The sequence below is a fragment of the Musa acuminata genome, chromosome BXJ2-7 (genome assembly GCF_036884655.1).
Source record: "Musa acuminata AAA Group cultivar baxijiao chromosome BXJ2-7, Cavendish_Baxijiao_AAA, whole genome shotgun sequence".
In the NCBI taxonomy this organism is placed as follows: domain Eukaryota; kingdom Viridiplantae; phylum Streptophyta; class Magnoliopsida; order Zingiberales; family Musaceae; genus Musa; species Musa acuminata.
The window spans coordinates 2,379,478-2,402,399 of NC_088344.1; the positions used below are offsets into that span (position 1 = coordinate 2,379,478).

At 35.0% G+C, this 22,922-nt stretch overlaps 2 protein-coding genes across 5 annotated transcripts; both read right to left on the bottom strand.

Moving 5' to 3' along the window:
* Positions 1 to 1,209: 1,209 nt before the first annotated feature.
* On the bottom strand, positions 1,210 to 9,573 carry LOC135616592 (uncharacterized). The gene is made up of 5 exons (XM_065115942.1): positions 9,381 to 9,573; positions 8,625 to 9,186; positions 6,236 to 7,468; positions 6,083 to 6,147; positions 1,210 to 2,335 (listed from the first exon to the last, which is right to left on the bottom strand). Exons 2-5 carry the CDS (start codon positions 9,171 to 9,173, stop codon positions 2,008 to 2,010), a joined length of 2,175 nt encoding a protein of 724 aa, XP_064972014.1. The 5' UTR covers positions 9,174 to 9,186; positions 9,381 to 9,573; the 3' UTR covers positions 1,210 to 2,007.
* A 1,099-nt stretch (positions 9,574 to 10,672) lies between these two features.
* Positions 10,673 to 20,812, bottom strand: LOC103990792 (uncharacterized). Of its 4 annotated transcripts, XR_001979110.2 has the most exons (14): positions 20,410 to 20,812; positions 19,637 to 19,689; positions 18,179 to 18,347; positions 18,019 to 18,082; positions 16,627 to 16,706; positions 16,293 to 16,449; positions 15,542 to 15,603; positions 15,329 to 15,391; positions 14,195 to 14,253; positions 13,837 to 13,918; positions 13,554 to 13,610; positions 13,370 to 13,444; positions 12,453 to 12,502; positions 12,307 to 12,370 (listed from the first exon to the last, which is right to left on the bottom strand). XR_001979110.2 is itself a non-coding variant. In XM_009410059.3 (13 exons), the coding sequence occupies exons 1-13, from the start codon at positions 20,554 to 20,556 to the stop codon at positions 10,946 to 10,948; spliced, it is 1,257 nt and encodes a 418-aa protein (XP_009408334.2). In that variant the 5' UTR covers positions 20,557 to 20,811; the 3' UTR covers positions 10,673 to 10,945. The 4 variants fall into 4 exon arrangements, 1 of the variants encoding a protein (XP_009408334.2); XM_009410059.3 differs by lacking the exons at positions 13,370 to 13,444; positions 13,554 to 13,610 and adding an exon at positions 10,673 to 10,964 and having other exon boundaries at positions 12,119 to 12,370; positions 20,410 to 20,811; XR_001979109.2 differs by lacking the exon at positions 13,370 to 13,444.
* Between the last annotated feature and the right edge of the window lie 2,110 nt (positions 20,813 to 22,922).

Sequence of the window (22,922 nt, forward strand, 5' to 3'; positions counted from 1 at the left end):
AGATGAAGGGAGCGGTGGCAAGAAGTGAGAGCTACTCGACATCCACATCGGTGGCCTTTTCGTCGCTCAGCACCTACGTTGATGCTTATGCAGATGAATAGCAATGTCACTAGGCATCTGCATCAGTGCCCGCTCGACAACTATATCAGTGTCGACACAGATGTAAAGTGACTCTCACATCTCATCACCACTCTCCTCATCCATAATAGCCACCCCGAGCGATCCTTTCGTTCACTCTACATCTGCATCGACATTGATGTAGTTGTTGAGTGGCGAAAGAACCACCGATGTAGATATCGAGTAGCGTCACTCTACATCTACATCCACACCAATGCAGTTATCGAGCAACATTGCTTGCATTTGTGTCGGTACTGATACAGATATCGAGCAGATCTTTCGTTGCTTCTCAACTACATTGACAATGATGTAAATGCAAAGCGACGAAAAGGCTACTCAATAACTGTGTCAACATCGACACAGATTGAGAGTAGCCCTTACTTCTCACCATCGCTCTTTTCATCCGTTTTAAAAGCCACCTATGGCCTCCGATGTTATCGTCTGCTACCACCAATTGAAATATTAAAATTATTTTTTTATTCTTTGATTTTATGTTTTCGACGATAAAATCAACGACGTTAGGATAAATAAAGCTAGATGTTTTAATTTCATAACTATAGAAATTTTAATAATAAGATAACATATAAATAACCCTCCAAATTAAAATTAAAATAAAAAAATATTATATCAAATAACATAACTGACGCTCAACTCAAACATAGTGATTCATTACCTATGTCAGCAAAAAACATAATGAGCTATCACATGTGTGAACTCAAATTCATCACTCATCACTCATATAATATTATATTAATTAGAAAGATCGGTTACCTACCTCAGCAAAGGATAATGAGCTATCACATTGTTTGAACCAGAAGATGCTACAGTGTATTGCATAATGAGCATTCATTTACCACAGCTTCATTGTTCATGAGATTCTATCAAACTGCTTCCCTAGTGTTCTGATTCATGTATCACTACACGTGGAATTTACGTCATTCAAATTTATGACAATACTACATACGAGTCACATCCAGGTGATTACTCCAAAAAGAGATAACATGGGAAAGCTGTTCACACTTTTGTGTCATCAAAATACTTTATGAAATAAATCCACCATGTTTTGTGCATCCAATGCTGGTAATTCTAAGATTGTTGGAAAGAGATGCTACAAATTATTTATATATCTAGCATGAAACACAAATTGATTACAATACCCAGTGAGAGCTGCTTTCTTTCCATATTCTGAATCTGTAACATTGAAACAAGAAAAACACAACCTGATGTGTAAATATTACACCAATCTATCCATTGATGTTGCAAGGACCACATATCAATTGTGGAATCATGACCCCGCAGTCCATACAACTGGCTATACCATATAACAAGGTGAACCAATGGCTGTTGAAAGATAAAGAATATCATCAGACCAAATAGGTACCCCTTGCTATTTCTTTTGTTCTCTCCTCTTCCTAAAAGGTACTTTTGTGATTCAACTTTAGTACCAACCCTTTGAAATGACTCTTGGTACAGGCATAAAATTGCTCCTTTGCGATCTGAATGATCCAGATTTGACCCATGGGAAGAGTTTCTATATTGGTGGATGCATCATGCCCTGGGTACATCCTTTTACCATTCTTGTGCACTAAAATATGAATGATTTTGTGTATCATAGCACATCGCATGTGAAGCACCAAGAAGATGACTTTGTTGCATTGCTACCTGAAGCTTTACTGCCCAAATTCAAAAGCGGCGGTTTACTTTTGCTCACATGATTGTGTGCTTCAATCAGAATGTCTTGCATTTTTCATTATTAAAAATAATTGCCACTGAACCTTCTTTTCAATAGTTCAACCAGAGTAATTCTTGCCATACCTGCATTCAATAGTCAGCCAGACATCCCAGTCCAAGGGAATGTTCTGAAAGTGCAGAAATGATAGCATAAAAATCTCACTTAGCCCTCTTGGACCTAAGTCTCCTTGCAGCTACAACTTCTTTCTTGTGCCCTTTCATCACGAGTCTCTTTTCATGCTGCCATACTCTGAACCTTTTTCGATGTCTTAACCAACCTGAGTAATCCTTACCATGCGTGCCCTCAATGAAGTCAACCAAATCAGCCCATTCTGATGGATCTTTCTGATTTCCAGGTAAAGACTGAATAAAAGTTTCACCATTACATGTATTAGCTCCACTAATGTAAGAATTACACTTTGCATCCTCAATAGAAGTTAGACATTTTGTGGACTGGTCTTCATGTATTTCTGTTGTGTGGTTTTTCCTAATGTCATCCGGCAAAAGCAAAAGTTATTTTCAGTACATGCTGGAGAACAGAAATAACTTAAAAATATTATCCAGATGAAAAAGAAAAATATAAACACCACAACAAATGGCACATAAACGCATTTAACAATCAATGCTAATGAAATCACTTGGCAGAATAATGTTTTTTTTAGTTTCCTGTCCTAAGAATCCCACTCTCCAAAGGATGATATAAGTGTTAGGAATATAGACCAGTTCCCTTAATATATATCAGTTCTCTTCCAAGGAAGCTTGTCTGGCAGTAGTTTTTCTTTTTCACTTATTAATCTCCCACGATAATGGATCTTTCACCCTAAATCAGAATCCCTTCACCATTTCGATGCCCCATAACTGCTTCACCAAGGAAACTAAAATAATCATTCTTCACCTTCTGTTTTTCAACTAAAAATTTCATCAAAGTAATATTTATCCTCAGGTCAGCATGTTATTTTAAATCTAAAGAAATACGGGCCCTTACTAATTAATATCTACAAATGGGATGTGGAACTTCTCCCAACCACATTGACATTGGTTCTGGAATGCAAGAGTTCCAAATTCGCTTTTAGTTACTTTCAGTTTCTTATAGTTTATCTTCACTTCACTGGGACTTTTTTAAATCTGTAACTTTGACCAAGTGTATATTTTCCCTTTTCTCATGCATACTAGAGCTGCCTATCGTAACACTCATTGCAGGAAAGCCTACAAGCTATTCACAAAATTTCTCCAGAAACCAACATTTACAAATCCATTTGTGTTCGTACACTAAGATTTTTAGGATAGTATAATAATTAAGATATTTCATTTGCTTTGCATCTTTGTCCTATAATTGTACATAAGAAACACAATAGCTTGGAACCTTTGTCATTTTAAGTTAAACTTCCCCATTATACAATTTTTTTGATGTTACTAAACACAATTTTCTTTGTAGTGTGAACTTATAGACTGTTTAACCAAAATATAGGTCTTCACACTCACAATTTCAACATCTAAATTTATTTTGTCTGTGTTGCCTAAAGTAGGGACAGATGTTGGAAATCAAATTATCAATACTCTTACAAATACTAGATAGGGTAAACCCTAATGTGCAGGTGCAGGATCAAACATCAAAGTTCCAAGAAGAGAATCAAGTCTCAAATACCAAACATACCAGTCCCCTCCCAGAATGGTACAGTATACCACCGAGCTAGGAAAAATACTAAAATATTAGGTGGTATCAGTACACCTCAATATTAGTGCAGTATATTGCATTCTATCAAATAGGTAGACTGGGATGATATGGATGGTACATTCGGTACACAAGGATATCTGAATCCATGGTTTCCAGATTCCTTCCTCCTAAAGACAAACAATCAGCTATTGGCACAATATCATATGGTTCATGTCAAGTTAGTCGCCTGATAAAATCCTATGCAAGAAATGAAATTTTAGTTAGTCAAGACTTGATTTGATGCTATTGATGAACTATGCAGATTAAGATGAATGAGGCGGAATTCACTGTGGAGGAACAACTCAAGTTTATGGGTGCACAATCGGTAAGATAAAACTGCTTAATTGTAAGTTTTTTTTTTCTTTCTGATAAGCTTGACAAATCATGCTTGTCATGCATCCTCCTATATTTTCATTTTGCTTTACTTTTGATAACAACTCTATTGAATTCGCTTATAATTGATTCTTTTTTCCATAGAGGTTTTTCTTTAAAAACTTTCCACACTGATTCATATAGTGTAGGACAGTATAATAGACTTACAGACACCACAAACTTTTAACTATTTTACATAACTGGATAGCTTAAGATAAATACAGAATTTGACTTGTAACATATACTTGATTCATAGACTCATATCCACATGATTTAAACTATAAAGAAAACTAGTTTTTTCCATCCCATTGCACGTGATTCCTTCTCCACAAGCTTTAATTTTATGTTAGTGAAAGATCTTGGGCTATTTACTTGTCATGCATCCTCCTATATTTTCATTTTGCTTTACTTTTGATAACAACTCTATTGAATTCGCTTATATTTGATTCTTTTTTCCATAGAGGTTTTTCTTTAAAAACTTTCCACACTGATTCATATAGTGTAGGACAGTATAATAGACTTACAGACACCACAAACTTTTAACTATTTTACATAACTGGATAGCTTAAGATAAATACAGAATTTGACTTGTAACATATACTTGATTCATAGACTCATATCCACATGATTTAAACTATAAAGAAAACTAGTTTTTTCCATCCCATTGCACGTGATTCCTTCTCCACAAGCTTTAATTTTATGTTAGTGAAAGATCTTGGGCTATTTACTTTTAAAGGAAAAAGGATAATTAAAATACAAATCTAGAAAAACAATCACCATTGAAAGACAGGAACGGACAGAATGAGCAAGTGGTTGTTGGGATCAACACTATTTTTCATTACCTGTTTCTGGTGATGCATCTGGTGGAAGACGAAATGGCGTATTTAGTTGTTGATACAATAAAACAAACAGAAAGAAAAGGAAGAAAAACTTGCAATATGACGTTTAATAAACTAGAAAAATGTTATGAAAAAGTTTCTAGTAACATATTGTGCTGGGTTGAGAAACAAAGGGATGGCTAATCGCTATATGGATGTTAATTTTTATAACTACATAGTTAATACATTTGTACTTCAATATCTTAGAAGAAAGAAAAATATTACAAAGAATTAAAATAAGAAAGAGTCATCAACTTCAGAATTTCAAGTTATCTAACATCTTTCTCCTTGTTTTAATTATTAAGCTAATGAATTTTCTAAACCACAAGACCTTAGAAATGGATCAAGCAGATGAATGCATAGATAAATAGATCGATCCAAAAGAGTAATCCAACTAATACTATGACACCAGCATTCTATCTTGCTCTTGCACTTGGTGCCACAACCCAAGATATTTCATATTCCAGTAACTTTAATGCATCCCAAAATCCTCATCTTTGTGATACTATTTTATAAGATATTCCTTTCAAACAACATCTAATTATAATATTGTAGCTCTTACAATTGACTTCTAGCTAAGGTTTGCAATACTGTCCAGTACAGTAGATATTTACCATCCAACAATATACTGGTACGTGAAACAGGGTAAATCGGATGATATATCTGGTCCAGGACCTTTGCCACTCAGTACACATCTTATACTCGATACAGGGCAGTATAAGCCTGTTACCAGGCAGTTTCTTTTGTTTTTGTCTTTTAAAGCTTCTTTTCATTATTTTTTCAAAACTCAATATGCACTAGCATCCCAATACTCAATACACCGGTATGGACTAGTATTGAACCTGTTTAAGCCATGTCTGATACATGAAATTGTGAACCTTGCTTACAACAAATTTTCTTCAATCAAAGAGTCACTCAATTAACAATACTTTATGAGCTATATGTATGAAAATTGTAACTTTCTAAATTGTACAAAATATGTTTTCAAGAAAACATATTAGCAGTATATTAATTATTGTGTCTGCATCTTGTGTCTCAACTTATGAAACAATTTATCACAATAGTGATTGATCAACAATGAACTTATGCAATCCATGTCATTAGTTCATAAGTAAAAACAATGATTAGATAGCAGGTTAACAGCTAGTAATTTTAGATAGATGGCAGGTAAAAGACTAAATATTGTGCAAAAAAAATAAAAATAAAAATAAAAAAATTCACACATCTGCATGGCATACCACTAATCCTAAGAGGACACATAGCATCTTACCTCAAATAGAGCATTTGAATATGATGCAAGTTTGATGCTACTACTGAACTTCTACAAGTTGATGCCTGTGTAAAATGAGCTTTCTCATCTACAAATCAAAACACAAAACTACCAAAGAAAAGAAAGAAAAATATGAATCAACTAGTATTATACCTTTATTTGCTTTTCTTCAGAACTTTGCTGAATTGTTACTTTTGATATAACAACCAATGGCATCAATACATCCAAATTACCCTCTTCAAAAATAAGAAGATTGAGAATCACCATCATCATAATAATGCAACTATTCCACAAAAACCCAAGCCTTCTTCTGAAACTATGATATAATAAGCTTGCAAAATGTGCCAACATCAGATTTGACTCATGTTTTGCAGAATTTGATCCAATAACATCCAGCAGAATTCTCTTAACAAGTTGATTCAATTCATATTTCCCAAAACAACTGATAATGCCCGCTATAAAATTATATTCCCTGCAAGCAACCTTATTACCCAATGCTTCAGAGCCACCTACACACCCTTTCTGTCTCAAGTTCCATATGATTTGCAAGAGTGATGAACTCATTAACTTCAATACAGCAGCAAAACAATACATCTCTTGCGAAATTTTGCTTTCATTTTCATGTTTTGTGTCTTCCACATTTTCTTCTGAAAGAATATTTATCACTATATATTGTAAAATTAAACAAGCTTCATCCCTGAAAATGTCATCTAAAATATGACTATTCTCTTTGATGAATGCAAAAGATTTATTTGCAATATCTGCTTTTGTTTCAGAAAGAAAATCCTGAGAGTTTAAGCAACAGAATTCAAACAAAGAGTCCATCTGATGTTGAAGTTTATAGTAGGTCATGGGTTGGATACAAGAATCAAAAGATAATTTCTTGTCATGATAACATGGCTGAACATGCTCTCCATTTATATTACTGACAAGTCCTATTCTTGAAATGTGACCTATATAAACATTGACAGAAAGTTCAAATGCTAAGATGTGGGAATTCATCAGTTCCTCATTCAACCCCCTATCAACTTTAGGCCTCTGTATGCTGATGCATTTGGAAGCCCACAAAAGCAGATGTGCTTCAAGCATACATGGTATGAAGAACATGTTGCGGAAACCTAGCAATGTCAACATTGTGCTCAGGCATATTTCAGATACATCATTCTCAACCTCATTGGCCCAAGACAGTGAGTTAATAAATCCATTGAATGTCCACTCATCATTAGTTGATAGAAGGAAATGACTGGAAATAATCTCTTGAATAGCATATATATCGCCGTAACTGCCATGAGATACAAAAAGCTTCTGTTCTGTGACGGAAACATTATCTGTCATTGTAAAATGTTTTCTCATTTGGCAGTTCTTCAGAAATTCATCAATAAACACCTGGGAGTGACTGACCATAAGTATTTCAAATATGCAAGAGTATTAAAATGCAAGCACATAAACATACTAGAAAACACACACATCTATCCAGATCAATAAATTGGAAAATAGTGTATACCAGAATGGAATAAAACATGTAAAAATATTGCAATTCTTAGAGGAATGAGCACCATAACCCAAATAATAAGTCAGAAGAAAAGGAAATATAGTTAATGCATATTTCACTATTTTGCTATTTCATGAGATGCGGCATGCTTTTAAATGTACATTTCAAAGCACAATTGATCATGTGGACCAAGTTACATAGTGGCTGGCCGAAGCATGAAATCTACAAACAAAGTTAGGAGATGGAACTAGCACATTAGTAAAAAAATCAGAATATTCTCAGATTTACCTAACAACAACGGAATCTCAAAATAAACAAAGGTCCATCTATCACTTGTCAACATTAATTTTGTGATTTTTCCCATTTGCAAAAATTGGTTCTTGACAATTATATATTTGGTAGCAACATTATCATCATCCTGAAGTTTTAAGTTTTGAGATATCAAATCAATCTAATAAGGTCTTGCAGCTCTTTATCTCAAGGTCTAGGTCATCAACACAATTGTATCTATAAAGGTCAAGACTAAGGGAGGGATCTTGAGCATGAACTCCATTATGTAAAAGTTAACCCCCAAGTGATAGAGAGTGACTATTGATGTTAGACTCAGGTTTCTAAAGTTTAGCAAACTTCAAAATAACTTTTGTCATGCCAAACTATTGTTAACGTCATAAGGTCTCTGAGAAGTAAAATCAAGTTTGAGCTCTGAATGCTTACAAAGGATTAGTGTTCTACAGCATCATTGTCTAAGGTCATGTTTGTTGACAGAGCACGAAATATCTGTTACGAATCTTCATTAGCATTCACGGATCTATCATGTCGACTAGATTACCACAAAGTACGAACAAGTAAGTTCTCTTGTATCTAAATATTATCCTTTTTTCCCTTGTTGAGTGAACACTGTGGATACTATTAACAAAAGTTGACAACCATAGGAAAATAATAATTCCATTTTTCAACATTCAGGATAAAAGTAACATTTTAGAAGACATCCCTTACATGAAAATAATCACAAGAACAATTCATATGAAAGACTAGCATACTAAAAATTACCTCAAGTATTCTTCGGAAAAAGGAAAGCATTGGTCTTCTAGCTCCCTCATTTGGCCCATTTATCCCAATTAGATCACTAGGGCACCGATGAGGAGCTAAGCTTGTGACCCCACTAATGATATTATCTGCCTCAGGATGGAGTTTGCAGCTACATAAAGCAAATGGTAAATTTGGTACACACAACCTCCGGAGAATTGACAGGAGAATCTTGCATTTCTCTACAACCAAGCTGAGGTCAAATTCGAGAAAATGCAGCATGACCATGCAACACCTCAACAGAAGTACGAGTCCCTGCTGATATGAATCAGTGAACGTGGAAGGCACTGGGTGGCCTACGTCAGAGAACAACCGTTCGAACTTCTCCTCTAGCTCACGAAAGAACAAATTGGACAGGTAGGTGAGGTCAGCGAACTCTCTTCCTGTTTCCAACCACCGATTAGAGACGAACTCGGAAGCGGCGGAATCTCCAAACCTTCGACCATCCCGTCGACACGGTGACTCATAGGGAGATAAACGCAACAGAAGCTCGTACAGAGGTCTCAGGAACATTGGGAGCCAGAGTCTGGGTGAATTGGACCACCCAGCAGCAATCGTGAACGAAGGGATATACCATCAAGATCTTCTTTTGGTGCAAAAAAAAAAAAAAACGCAAAAACGACGATGAGATAACAATCTCGTCATTCTTGGAAGGAATGACGCAGATTGATCCAAAATTTTCTGAAGCGCGAGACGACAAATGGGAAAGCGGAGGTTTACCTGAATCGCAGGAGGCCACGCGAGGAGCGAAACGAGACGGCCGAGAACCAGGAAGGCGAAGCGAAAAGCTTCGTCGTCGTCTTCTTCTTCTTCTTGAAAACCCTAAGCGGGGATGGAGCGGGAGGAAGTGCGAGCGCGTACGACGCCGGCCCCAAATCTGGTAACTCGCGGTCTAGATTAGGAACAATAAATCGATATCCTTTTACTTACGGGGAACACCAAATGGTATATGCATACTTGGTGATCCTTTAGGTAATTATCCGTTCAATTGCTCTCTTAATTAGGAATATATATTCTTGCGATTAATTATATATATATATATATATATATATATATATATATATATATTCTCATGTTAATACATACTATCAATCTTGTGGTGAAATTGATTCGGTCGGACCGATTCTTTTAGTTCCTCCCCGGAGGAGAGATTTTTTATATTTCTTCAGAAGATATATTTAACCTTCAGTTTAGATTGGGTGAAAATAAATTAACAGTGCTTTAATAAGAAAATATTATCATATTATGTTGATGTGGCATAAAAAAAATTATCAAATTCAAATATTTTTTGATCTTAGACGAAAGTATCATAGATATGAACGAAAGTTTTTAGTCATGTTCGATACTCGAAATATATTGCCCCAATCATCGGTAGTATGAAAATTTCAAATCTAATTTTTGCTAATGAGTAATCCAAACACTCCTAGCCTATGAACATAAATAGGAAAAATAAGGTTTCGTTCATCCTCCTCCTATTCACCACTAGTGTAGCAGCTCTGTATAAGTACATCATATGGACCCCCGGACAAACACAATATCTGCATGCTTATAAAGGCTGCCCCCTTACAGTCAGGCTTCCATACAATTGTCACTAACAATGGAGTGACAATTTTTATGCAAATGAGAAATGATGTAGACAAATTTTTATCCAGAATCAATCAAGTCATGGTTGTGGACAATTATGGATCAAAAACACCCAACTACTTAGAATGCTAGCATCACTAAGATTGCAAAACTAGTGTTTATTGCTCATCCAAATAGTTGGATGAGGAATAAACACTAGTGAATGGAGCATTAGATGAGCAATAAATGTCCAACAAATTAGAGTGTTTATGATATATATGTACCAGAGCCATATACCAGGTGCAGAAAGATACAGGAAATTTTGGTTCCAATCCTTTCTTTAATTTAAAAAGGCAAAAAAAACACAGAAATTCAGACTCCATGAACGATATCTAGGCTACCAACTTAAATGTGAAACCCAGGTTTGGGCTCTTAAGTGGCACAAAAAGGAAACAAAGAAGAGGAACATTGTCTCATCAAAATTTTACAAAGTACTTTCATGCAAATCTAATGAGATCGTAATGAGGTCTTCAACATCATAAAACATTTTTGCCAGTTTTGCCGTCCTAATCAGGCATCGTCCATCACTCACAGAACATGAGAAAATCAATGGCTGTCTGTCAGCAAGACCGAAACGAAATATCACCACATGAACACAGTTGATACATCCCAGACCCTACACAGTCCATGGCTGACATCCAAGTTATGCTGGGGAAAACATTTTAGTACCTATCATGACGCCTGCAACAAGACATTAAAAATGTCAAATTGAGCTAGTCATAATTTTAAATAAATGAAAGCCATCAATCTAATAAACGCAAGGCAATGCTTGCACAGTAAAACTAATGTGAACTGAAAAAAGCTGCTTGGAATATAAAAATACGTTTTACATATTATGTCGATTCCTCCTTTTTTCCGTTGTTAGCTACAAACTAATTTTGAAATACCATGACAAAGAGCTTGTCAAAATTCTCATAGTCAGCCGGTGTTTGTTCTTGACTCACGATATCTGATATCATATATGTTCCAATGACAAAACTGTATGGAAAGAACATACAATATTCCACGCATGATACTGAAAAACACACTAACATAGCATATGACTTATCAAAATTGCTTTGCTATAATCTCCCATCGTTTGATCTTGACTCAAGGGACATTAGCTACAATTTCATTGACAATATTTTAAGGAGAAGCACACATAATATTCCATTCATGATATTGAAAAATAAATTATTAGAAAACAGGAAAACAAAAACATCGCAGCTGACGACCACAGAATGATATTGACCATCAAGACTCTACTACTAGGCAATGCAATGTGGAGAAAAAATGGAATCCCACATTCACCATAATATTGACTTAACCTTGCAAAAAAAAGAAGAAAAAAATAAAATGAGTTCTTGAGAGATATTGCAGGATGAGGATTACAGAAATCATAATATTGGCCATCAAGAGTCTACTACTAGGCAATGCAAAGCCGAGGGAAAAAAACCCACCTTCACCATAATATTAACCTACCCTTGCACAAAAAACGCAAAAAAAATAAAATGTGCTCGAAAGACCAAGTGAAGGTTTGATAAAGAGTAATTTATGATGAGAACACCAAAGATGTGACAACAACTAAGTGAATGATAAATCCCATATTTATTTGCTCTTGGTCACTATTAATATGAAAAAGATTAGCATCACTTTCTGCAATTTAAAGTTAAACCGTGTCTTAAGAAATATTTTCAAACACACACAAGTTTATACAGTGTTTAGCTTAGACAACCAACTCATGACAAATATGGTTAAAAAAAGCAAAAACAAATTCTAATGTGTAGTTTTTGGATTGCACTAGCTACTGAATGAACAAACAGAATAAAAATATTAAAATATATATACAGCAATACCTATGCCGGTCATAATCTCTGCCACGATCCCTTGATCGAGAACGTGACCTTCTTCGACTCCTCGAATCATAGTTGCGAGATCGATCAGTATCTCTGTCTCGGTCTCTATGATCTCTATCATAATGCCGATCATGATCCCTATTTCTTCGATCGTGTTCTCTGCCTCTATCTCGATTATCACCTCGAACCTCTCTATCTATGTCTCGATCCCTGCTTCCTGCCCTGTCATGATCCCTACTCCGTTCTTTCGACCTAAGGCATTAATTTAAAAATATCGTTGTAGATTAATGGCAATACATAGGGTTGTCCAAAGCATGGCAAACAAAGTAAATACCTTCTATCATCTTCAGAACGGTCAATCTTCCGCTTTTTGTTTCTCTCTTCCTGGGAAAATAGTTGTGAAGACATTGATATTGAAAAACAAACAAGTGGATTATATCTAGTCAATCGCAACCAGAATATGATGTTCAATATGTCATGAAGTCAAAAAGCAAGGAAAATAAAGAAATTGAAGACGGACATTGAAAGAAAAATTTGCCTTTGTCAGTTGAAAATGTTTCAATTATCAATATCACTGAAGGCATCGATAAAGTGCACAAACAATTGGACAACTTTCACTGGCTCCCAGTGATATGTCATAGAGGTTTTATCAGATACTTTTCAGAAAGAGAATGAACAAATGAAACTAACATTGTTCTTTGTCTGGATGAACACATCAATGCCTACTCGAGAAAGTACTTGTAGCGAGACTCAAGGTCAATGAACTATATAGAAGCCTTTTTACAACAACTGTCAGCTGCAAAACGTAAGCTAATGGCCAATTCAGTTGTCTGTTTATCAATTGAAATCAAAATGGTAACTCAAACTGAAGCTTTCAAAAAGAGATTTCCAATTTTCTGCTAAAAAATTGATCTTATGATCTAGAAACCAACAATTTGGGCCAGGACAGAGCATTAATTTGGGCCAGAACAGATACCAATGTCCTCACTTCAAATTGTATATTTTGAAAAGTTCGCTTCCATGCCAAATAATTCATTCAGAAACACTTAAATCAGATAAATAGTTATTGTTAAGATGGCCCACAAGTTACCTAACAGGTGTTATGAGGTCTCTTTCGTTTTTAGCATCATATCCCAAATTACAACTAAAAACCAGGCCCATAAAAAAAAAGAACAAATTCTTCAAGATAAAAAAGAAAAGAATCTTCAGCTACCAATTTTAATATGATTTACATACTGTTCATCTGCTTACAGTTTCTTTCACTTATGTGATTGCAGTTGTCCAGACAGGGAATAGGACTGATTCTCAGAGCCCATATATGGCCACCTTTGATAATTCCAAAGATCCTCCCACATCACAGTGTGCTAGCCAAAAAGAAGTGATGACAGAAAAACATAACCACATGTTGAATTTTCATTGAGATAAGAAAACTCACTGATGTCAAATTTAAGTGTAACTCTTTATTGCAGAATGTCAGACATTAAACCAGCACCTGACGAACATGTTCAGAGATCGAACTTCAAAGACATTTAGTAACAAGACAAACCAAATCAACACAGAATGTAAACCAAAATAATAAGTGCATCCTGTTCAGGATTTTATGTACAGTACAGCAGCAGCATCTATCCCAAAGAAAGTGAATAGTTCCAAATCTAAGAATGCATCAAAAAATTCTAGGATATTAAATTGTACATAAAGAAATGACGTGTAAAGGTTACCTGGAGTTCTGCTAGTTTCTCACGGATTTGCATATAGCCCAGATGAAGTTTCCCTCCAAAATGATCAGCCAAGCGACGGTCACTGTACACCGCACCAATGAGCAGCTGATTCATTAGGACAAATACAAAATACGTATAGCTCTTACCAATTTGTTATAGCCTTTTAAGTTCTAAAAATATAGCAAAATATAAAATACAATATTCTCTATTAACAACAAAAAAGGTAATTCTCATAAAACTATGCATAAGGCCAGAATGTAGCAAGGATGTTATGCATTTATTATAAGTACTTCAAAATCAGGGTTCAGATTCTCAGACTCATAATTATAACTTTTATACAATAAAATGAGAAAATTACTTGTCATAGACACTCAAGAATGCTCCACAAATATCGCATACCCGCAACTTCTGATCAGTCTGCGAAAGAAACCCAGATTGTGTTATCATTCTTATATTAGATTCTATAGCAACCCTCTGAATGAAAGAGACATAAAAAAAGCCAATGACACAAGACAAGTCAAAAATACATATACAATTAGATATCGAGGCAGTGATAAATGGAGCTGTCCAAAATGGAAGGACAGAAAAACCCAAACCACTTATAACTGTTACTACAGCCAAGATACCCATGTTTCCCTAAAATCTCGTATCTTATACTCTATCACACCAACACACATACCCTGCTATTCCCATTATATCCTTGCCTTAATGGCCTTGACACATACTCAGATCATTACCTGGTAAATTGTGCTCAAACTCCAATACAATACCTGATCCTTCCAAGTTGAACCTTACAACTTAATTGGCTTATGTCTTTCTTAATGCCCCACTCACAAAGGAGTCTGCCCTGTCTTTTCTACATCCTCAATTGACTATTTTAAAAAACTACAAATTACATAGTCAAGTTACGGCTCAGTCCCCCTCAGAAGGTTAACATAACATTAATGGCCATCAGATAAAATAATTGTTTAATTTATCCAGTGAGCTTTTGCAACTTAGAGTTGTACTCCATAAAAAATTAATCCTACCAGAAACAGGTTCTCATGACAACAAGAACAGATGTGGCAGGATGATAATACACATGCTAATACTTGGATTGCAGGAACCTCTATAGGCTACAACAGAAAGTTATGATGACTGGAATATAAAGATAGCTATGACATCCACATATAAGAAACAAGGTCCCTACAACCGCGATCTTTGAAATTCCTACAATTGTATGACAAGGACTGTTTGTAGATCAACTATTTTTCACTAAATTTTAATTATACAAGCATATAAGAAACAAGGTCCCAAAAACCACGACCTTTGGAATTCCTACAATTGTATGACAAGGACTGTTTGTAGATCAACTATTTTCACTCAATTTTAATTATACAAGCATACATCTACAAGTCTACTCACAAAAGAACACATTTAAATATACTAAAGATCAATTTGTGTTGCAAAAAGGAGATGATGGAACAAAATTCACAATATCTGTTGAACTCACTATTCGAACATCAGCAGCACTATACTTCGAAGATTCTAGGACTGGCTCTTGCCGTGCACCCAGCTGAAGAAAAAAAGTGTACTCATAATTGTAATGGCACAAAATTTCATAAAAGATAATATAAGATACAGTTCTACCATGTAAACAAATCAAACAAACTTATCATAAATTGACAGACAAAACAGTCATGCCTTAAATGTCAAAAGTACAAACCTTTTTCAGAGCTTCTGCCTCTTCTAGAGCTTTCTGGGCTTCATCTATCATACCCATCTCACCTGTTAATTTAAAGAAAAAAATAAGCCTTACAGGAAAATGAAAGAAATTACAATTAGTCTCCGAGATGTCCATTTTCCCAAAAAGTATCATAAAATCCATCTATAATTTGCTCCAACAAACACTAGACCCTTGCTGTCAACAACCCAGCCTTGAAATTTGATGCCCTTAGCATTTGAATTTTGACACATAAAGAGATGCCATATCAAGCATTAAATGATAAGTTAAAAAGAAATAGCCATGTGAAACTATCTTTAAATTGATTGTTGTCGGCATCTATGGGATACTAACATGGTCCTGACATAGCCAATTGATTGGCTGAAATAAGAAGCACAGTCAACATTGACGCAGCATCCGTACAACCTGTCCATTGAAACCCACATGGGACTAGGCATGGTGCCATTTCTGCACCACATCACCACCAAAACAGTACAATGGGATATAATATATAGTGGGCCCACATGAATGCCACCCATATACCATGTCAGGGCCATGTCATCATGACATGAGCAACACATTTTTCCAACAAAGCCAAATTTAATTTATTTTTCACTTTTTATAGCATGAGGAGGCAAGTTGACCAAAAGATATTAAATATCTATTCATATTGGGAAATGCACTATGAGTTGTCTGAACTCAAAAACATATTGAGAAATATCTACTCATCAACAGAAACTAGGGAGTAATTTACCAAGATCTTCCGCTTTCTTTAGTTTTTCATTAATCATTTCCTGGGTACGAGGGTCTGGAGGATTAAGAACAGGCAGAGTTGCTAATGGAGAAGGATTTTGAATTGGCTGTGGCAAAGAAGCCCTGTCTTTGTTGAAAGCATCAAGAAGAAGCACCGACTGCAGCAAAAACAAGATCCTGGCTTAATTGCCAAAAAAACACAACTGACTAAACAAAAGAGCACTCAGAAGCACCATAAGCAACCTATAATTACATGCTTGCATGGCACAAAGTTGCTACACATTGATCTTGAATAATAAGACTTGAATTTACTCAGTGACTCTGCAGAATGGTACCTGTTTGTCAGCTCTTTGGGCTTTGAGTTCTTCCACCACCTCTAGGACCCGAATTTTACTATCAGTTTTTCCTTCAAAATCTATAGCATCACAGAGCAACCATATTGCATGTTGTTTAGTGGGACAAGCAGTAAGGAATTATTGGCCATGATAACATGTGCAATGGATGCAATGTACAAGATACAAGCCACAAGAAAGACCAATAGAATGGAAAGCATCCACAGAGTTACATATTTTGACAATGATCAAAGTACCTACGATAGTTGTAGGAAAACATTGTGAAATTATTTGCAATTCAAAACACATGTTCAATAAATGCCTTCATGGCAGGGAGGAAAAGAAATATATAAGTTTAATGACTAAGATGGAACCCCAGAAATTTACTCAATTGAAAATGCATGTAAAACATACACGAGAAAGTAAATGTGCAAATGTACTAAAAGATCTAGATACAGCTACCACGCAAACTGGGTGTGTAACAGGATTGCACGCAATCTAGGGTCCGGCTCAGGTTGAACATCCTGAAATGACTTAAATTAGTCGGATCATGGCCAAGGTATCAAGCAACTTGAACCAACCTGCACTCAAGCCCATATAAGGCTTATCAAGTTATGGGCCAATATCGGGCTTTATCACAGTTGGTATCAGAGTGGACTCAATACAAGCCATGGTGAGAAGAACAAAGTAGGAAGGTGCAACCCATGGATGGGGCTAGGGACACATGAAGACATGAACCTCACATGCCGCCTACTAGCAATGATTATGGACTATGCATTGGAACTTAGATGTTGACAAGGACGTCAAGACTTACACCTAGTATCATTTATTTGGGCTTAAGCCTTTCAGATCGTGTGGTTCTAAGCCCATAAAGTCATTGATCAGTTTTCCCATCATACAGAGGAAATATAATCTGCAGCAATGAAGCATGAGGCAGAGGAAAGATAATCTGTGGGCAATGAAGCATGAGATGAAAATGAAAGAGAATATTCATAAACTGAGTGTCCCTTTAATTTCAACTGTTGTTTCAGAATATTCATTCAGTGATTGGTAAAAGATGGAAGAGAATCTACATTTATGCTTATGGTGAGATTGTTTCTTTTCTGTTTGTATTGGTTGCTAAATTCAAGAGAATGCTTCAATTGATCTTTTTTATGATCTTCCTAGTGAGATTTTTTGTTCGCTAATGCATGAAAGAGGAAAATCTTTGTTCACCTCACTTCCACTCTTCCAACCTTGAATAAGCATGAAACTGGGTAGACTACATAGAAAAACATTAATCTTAAACCAATAAATGAAGTCAACTTGAAGTACAGCATACCCATTGCCCATATAAAATTAGCGTCAAACACAAATTTGTAAATTTCAATATTATCATGAACAAAAAGAAATTACCGAATACATCAGCTTCTTTTAATTTCTCCTTTATTTGCTTCGACAATTCAATGGCTTCAGGCGTCTATAATTTAAAAGGACAAAAACCATTACACAGACTTGTGGTATCTGTCACATGACTGATTATCACATCATACATATAAAAGAATAGAACAATTACCTGAGTAACCTTGGATACAGATATTGCTATAGCAGCCTTAGCATCCTCATCCTCAAGTCGCTTGAGGGCTCTTTGAATTTTCCTTTCACACTCTACAATGAGTCTTTCTATCATATCTTCAAGTTCTCTATCAAAATTATGATCACCTTTTGCTTTTGCTTCTTCATATCTATGAAGTGTTTAGGAATACAAGACATGTACAGTGCTTCAGTAGCAACAGAAAATGGAATCAAATAACTGAAGTTTCTGATTAGGAGCAATTCTGGCCATCCAGGCAAACAGATGTCTTTATATGTGTAGAACATCCATGTGTACATGTAGCATGCATATGTGTACAGTGAACTTTTATATGTAGGTCATACAATATCTAATGACAAATATGTATGCATAAAAAGCAAAAGAAAATATCTATTGACATGTATATACTAAAAAAGTCACAAAGAAGTCAAAATCTAAGAGCTGCTCCAAACATTATGAAACAAATTTACTGATCCCTCTCCATAATGTGATTCAATGGAGACCAAATAAGTGAGAAACTCATTCAAAATCCTGAGAACTTTTTCCATCCAAGATTAAGGGTGTATTGGCATTGTTCGCTAAGATGCTCCGGTGCATAAACATAAAAATAACCAGGAAGACTTAAAAGTCCAGCATTATCTAATTAACAAATGACTGCATCCAGCCAACTAAATAAAGGTGTTCAGGCAATATAAGAATGAAACATGAGAATTAATTTTATCCAATATATGTTCATTACGGGCATACAAATCTACATGTTCGAATCCTGTATAGCAATACATTATTCAATCAAGCAGCAGAAACATGTTTCCGATATGTGAAAGTCTAATTACATTATAGTGAAAGATATTACTGTAAAACTATAAGATGGCATTACGATGAAGACGTGAAATTTTGATAGAAAGAACTTCTCTGCCCATATAAATGGTACAAACAAAGCAACAAGATTTGCACTCCAAGAAGCACCAACTTGGCAGTCAAATATCAGAACCTTTGGCTTCAAAACAGACTTGAGCTAAGAGAATACACATGCTTATTACATATTGTAGAATATGCCTGTTAAAAATTGTGTAACTGTCCAGAAAAAAATGTACAGATATTAGAGACCGTTTAATATGATTTTGAATAATTAAAGTCATGATGAAGAAACAGTCATTGTTCAGCTGCATAACAATCGGCAAGCACACAAATTTAAACTTCAATATTACATAAAACATCAAGGCAGATGTTTTATCCTGTATGAAGTCCAAAAACTTTGTCCCACAAAACTACACATGCAACAAAAAATGTGCTACTACATGGTGCATAGCCAATATGAAACTAACGATTATAATCACTGGAAAGGTTCATTGTTTACTAGAAGTCCTCATTCTAAATGCAACAGTTGTCAACGACTCTAAAGAAGAAGAAGATATGCATAGTTTCTGAGCAGAAAGATACTCTTTTCTCAGCTGCAAGGAATGAATCTTCGGACAGGGACCCATATCCATTTTCTGATACAAACCAGTATAGATGCATCAGCGCACATAAAAGTAGATAAATAGTTTGAGATTTCAAGATTTTAACTACAGACAAAACTATCATTAGGGCACTCCAAAAAGACAAGTCGAGTTAAAAAGGCAAATGAAATGATACCAACTGCTGCAATGAACCATGGAATCCAAGCACGAAAGATGGAACATCAACAGCCAGGAAAACTAACCATAAAATGACAACTCAAGTAATTCTATCGTATAAAATTATCATATCAACAGTAACCAAGCTAAAAATAATTATAAGCTCCACAAGCTTCCCCTTCCAGACCAGAGAATACAAAAGCAAAAACTACATTATCAAGTTACCAACATCAAAATTACAAATGTAATAAAAACACCAGCAAATAATAAACAAAAAACAAGCTCCAGGTACAAAAAGTTTTGGATTTTCGACACTAAGAAGACCTGATATAAACATATGATCATAAAAAGCATTAAAAACTCAACAAAAAAAAAAAAACCAGAGCCAAACATCGCATAATCTCAAAACGAGGGGTAAAAAGGATTTTGACAGCAAACAATAACAGGAGAATTGCCCAAAACGAACACACCAACAGAATTTAACAAAACCCTAGCTATCAGGATCCAGGATCCATATCTATAATGTAAACTGTAAAGGCATACAAGCCAGCGAGATGGATCGAAGGATTAGGGTTTCGAGGAGGTGAGGTAATCGACCGTAAGCTGGAAGAGGTCATGGGGGCAGAGGCCGGCCAAGAAGAGGCGGCAGACGTCGCGGTCGTAGTACTTGCGGTTCACTTCCGTCACGTCCCCGTTGCGGTTGGCCCCCATGAGCACGTCGAGCTGCTTCCTGATGGCGTCCATCCTCTCTCTCTCTCTCTCTCACTCTATCTAGGGTTAGGGTTTCGACGAGGGGTTTTGGGTTCCCCCTCTCTCCGACTCCCACTTCAACGAACAATCAGCGGCGGGCGATGGGGCCTTTTGTAAGGATCGAACGCAGAGAGAGTGAAGACAAGATATCGAAGCTGTGTCGACCCTCGCTGTGAAGTCGTCTTCGACGGAGGAAACGCCGTCTTAAAAGGAAGCCGCCTCTCTTCGAGGAGTTGTGCAAGCCAAGAGAGGGGTAGTGGATGGAATTTACAATAGGAAAAGGACGAATATGAAATAAAATTGCAATGTGGACTTTTTGCAACATAAAACACACTACATATGTTCCTCCCAAACATTAAAAAAAATATTATATATATATATATATATTAAAAATTAAAGGACGAATTCTTATAAAAACATCTTTTATATATTTGTGTATATATATATATATATTATTTATTTATTTATATATGTGTATATATATATGTCTATATATATATGTGTGTGTATATACATACTATATATATATACATACATATATATATACATATATATGTATATGTATATATATATATACATATATATATATACATATATATATACATATATATATACATATACATATATATATACATATATATATACATATACATATATATATGTATATGTATATATATATATACACACATATATATAACCCACATCAATTTCATTCACCATTTGGGCTGTTGACCTAATATTCCTTAACATTTTGTGCTTAGAGAAGTCATTTCTCCTAACGCAAGTACAAAGTGCTAAAATGATATATATCCAAACTTAGAGAAGAGGAAATCAAACTCTACAATTAAAATACTTTAAGTAAATTTACAATAAATTTCTAGCTTTTTATATATAATATGTACTTTGGATTTAAATTATATTTGTCGTGATCCAATTCGATGAGATAATAAATTTATTTGCTTATTAAGCCTAAATTATCAACCTCACATACTTAGTTTCAAGTGAATAATACTAAATTCATTTCTCATTTTTATAAAATATATTATGATCTCTCTCACTTTAGGGTTTAATATGATCATAAAAAACTAATAAGATTCATAATCAAATCCTAACATTGTACACATGTTATGATGTATCCTTCCGTCCAAGCCACATATAGCTCCCTTCTACTAGGTTAATTTTGATACCATTTATCATGATTTGATTCTATAAAATAATTAATTAATTAATTAATTGAGTATTAATTAATAAATTTAAAATATCTAAACTCAAGTTAATGATAATAGACTCATTTAATTCTACAAGTCTATCCAAATAATTCCAAAATTAAAATATAGACTACATGAGTTTACTATCATTAGCTTAAATTTAAGTAATTTAGACTCAATAAAATTAATGGATCAATTATATTATCATGTTATATAAAAAATAAAAATATTACCTCATCAAGTTATCATTTCAAAGTCTAAATTAAACAAATCTCTTTACTAATGTCACAATCACTGGATTAAAATCATCTTTAAGCTACACCAAAATTGATGATTTAAATATCTCAACTATGGATCATTCCTTGTGAGTTTTTGATTTTTTCATTCAACACCATCATCTTACAAGAGGGAGCAAGAAACAGAGAGAGAGAGAGAGAGAGAGAGAGAGAGAGAGAGAGAGATGAAGAGCATCATATGAATAGAGTTTGGTTTATCAACGCAGAGGGCAATTTGAGCCTGAAAACCAATTCTAATGATAGGTTGGGTTGGAAAGACCACATGAGATCCAATGTTGCTACATCAACTCTCAAGATTCAAGATTATAAGAGACTAAGAATTGAGCTTCACCTACACATAACAAGTTAACCAATGTACACAAACTTGGAATTGGCCACCACCTAATCCATATTTTTCACGCAACAACTCAAGAAGCAAAGCAGAAATCTATTAGCAAAAACAATAATTCTAAGCATCATATTGATACGAAATTTGACATCATTTTTATTGATCCATAAAATCCAAAAGGAGCTCACAAGTGATGTGCAGTCAAAAACCACAAGATCAAAAGCAATGATCATCTAACTTCTCATGTGTGGGTGAAGTAGAGACATGGGGAGGAAGTGGTTGCCGAATTAGACTAAAGCTGAACTCATTGGACACAAAACAAAGTTTCTTATGATCATACGTTTCTTCTGTACATCAATAAAGTTAATGTGGGACAGAATGAGTTTTAGTAAATTATTTTGATTCAAATACACTGGTGATTCTACAGAGTAATCCCAAACTATTCTTGGACAAGTCCACAGTAAGTATAGAGATAGATGGATAGATAGATAGATAGAGAGAGAGAGAGGGCACCCTGGATTTATGAAA

What these genes read in the sequence shown, in the direction of transcription:
- LOC103990792 (XM_009410059.3), bottom strand. Translation starts at nt 20,556, where the DNA reads ATGGACGCCATCAGGAAGCAGCTCGACGTGCTCATGGGGGCCAACCGC. An exon ending in CTGTATCCAAGGTTACTCAG is followed by an intron (nt 18,083 to 18,178) that starts GTAATTGTTCTA and finishes TTTAAATTATAG; the next exon opens with ACGCCTGAAGCCATTGAATT. An exon ending in TTCTTGAGTGTCTATGACAA is followed by an intron (nt 13,919 to 14,194) that starts GTAATTTTCTCA and finishes TGCGGTGTACAG; the next exon opens with TGACCGTCGCTTGGCTGATC.
- LOC135616592 (XM_065115942.1), bottom strand. Translation starts at nt 9,173, where the DNA reads ATGTTCCTGAGACCTCTGTACGAGCTTCTGTTGCGTTTATCTCCCTAT. An exon ending in TTTTCCGAAGAATACTTGAG is followed by an intron (nt 7,469 to 8,624) that starts GTAATTTTTAGT and finishes AGTCACTCCCAG; the next exon opens with GTGTTTATTGATGAATTTCT. An exon ending in CTGAAGAAAAGCAAATAAAG is followed by an intron (nt 6,148 to 6,235) that starts GTATAATACTAG and finishes CATTTTACACAG; the next exon opens with GCATCAACTTGTAGAAGTTC.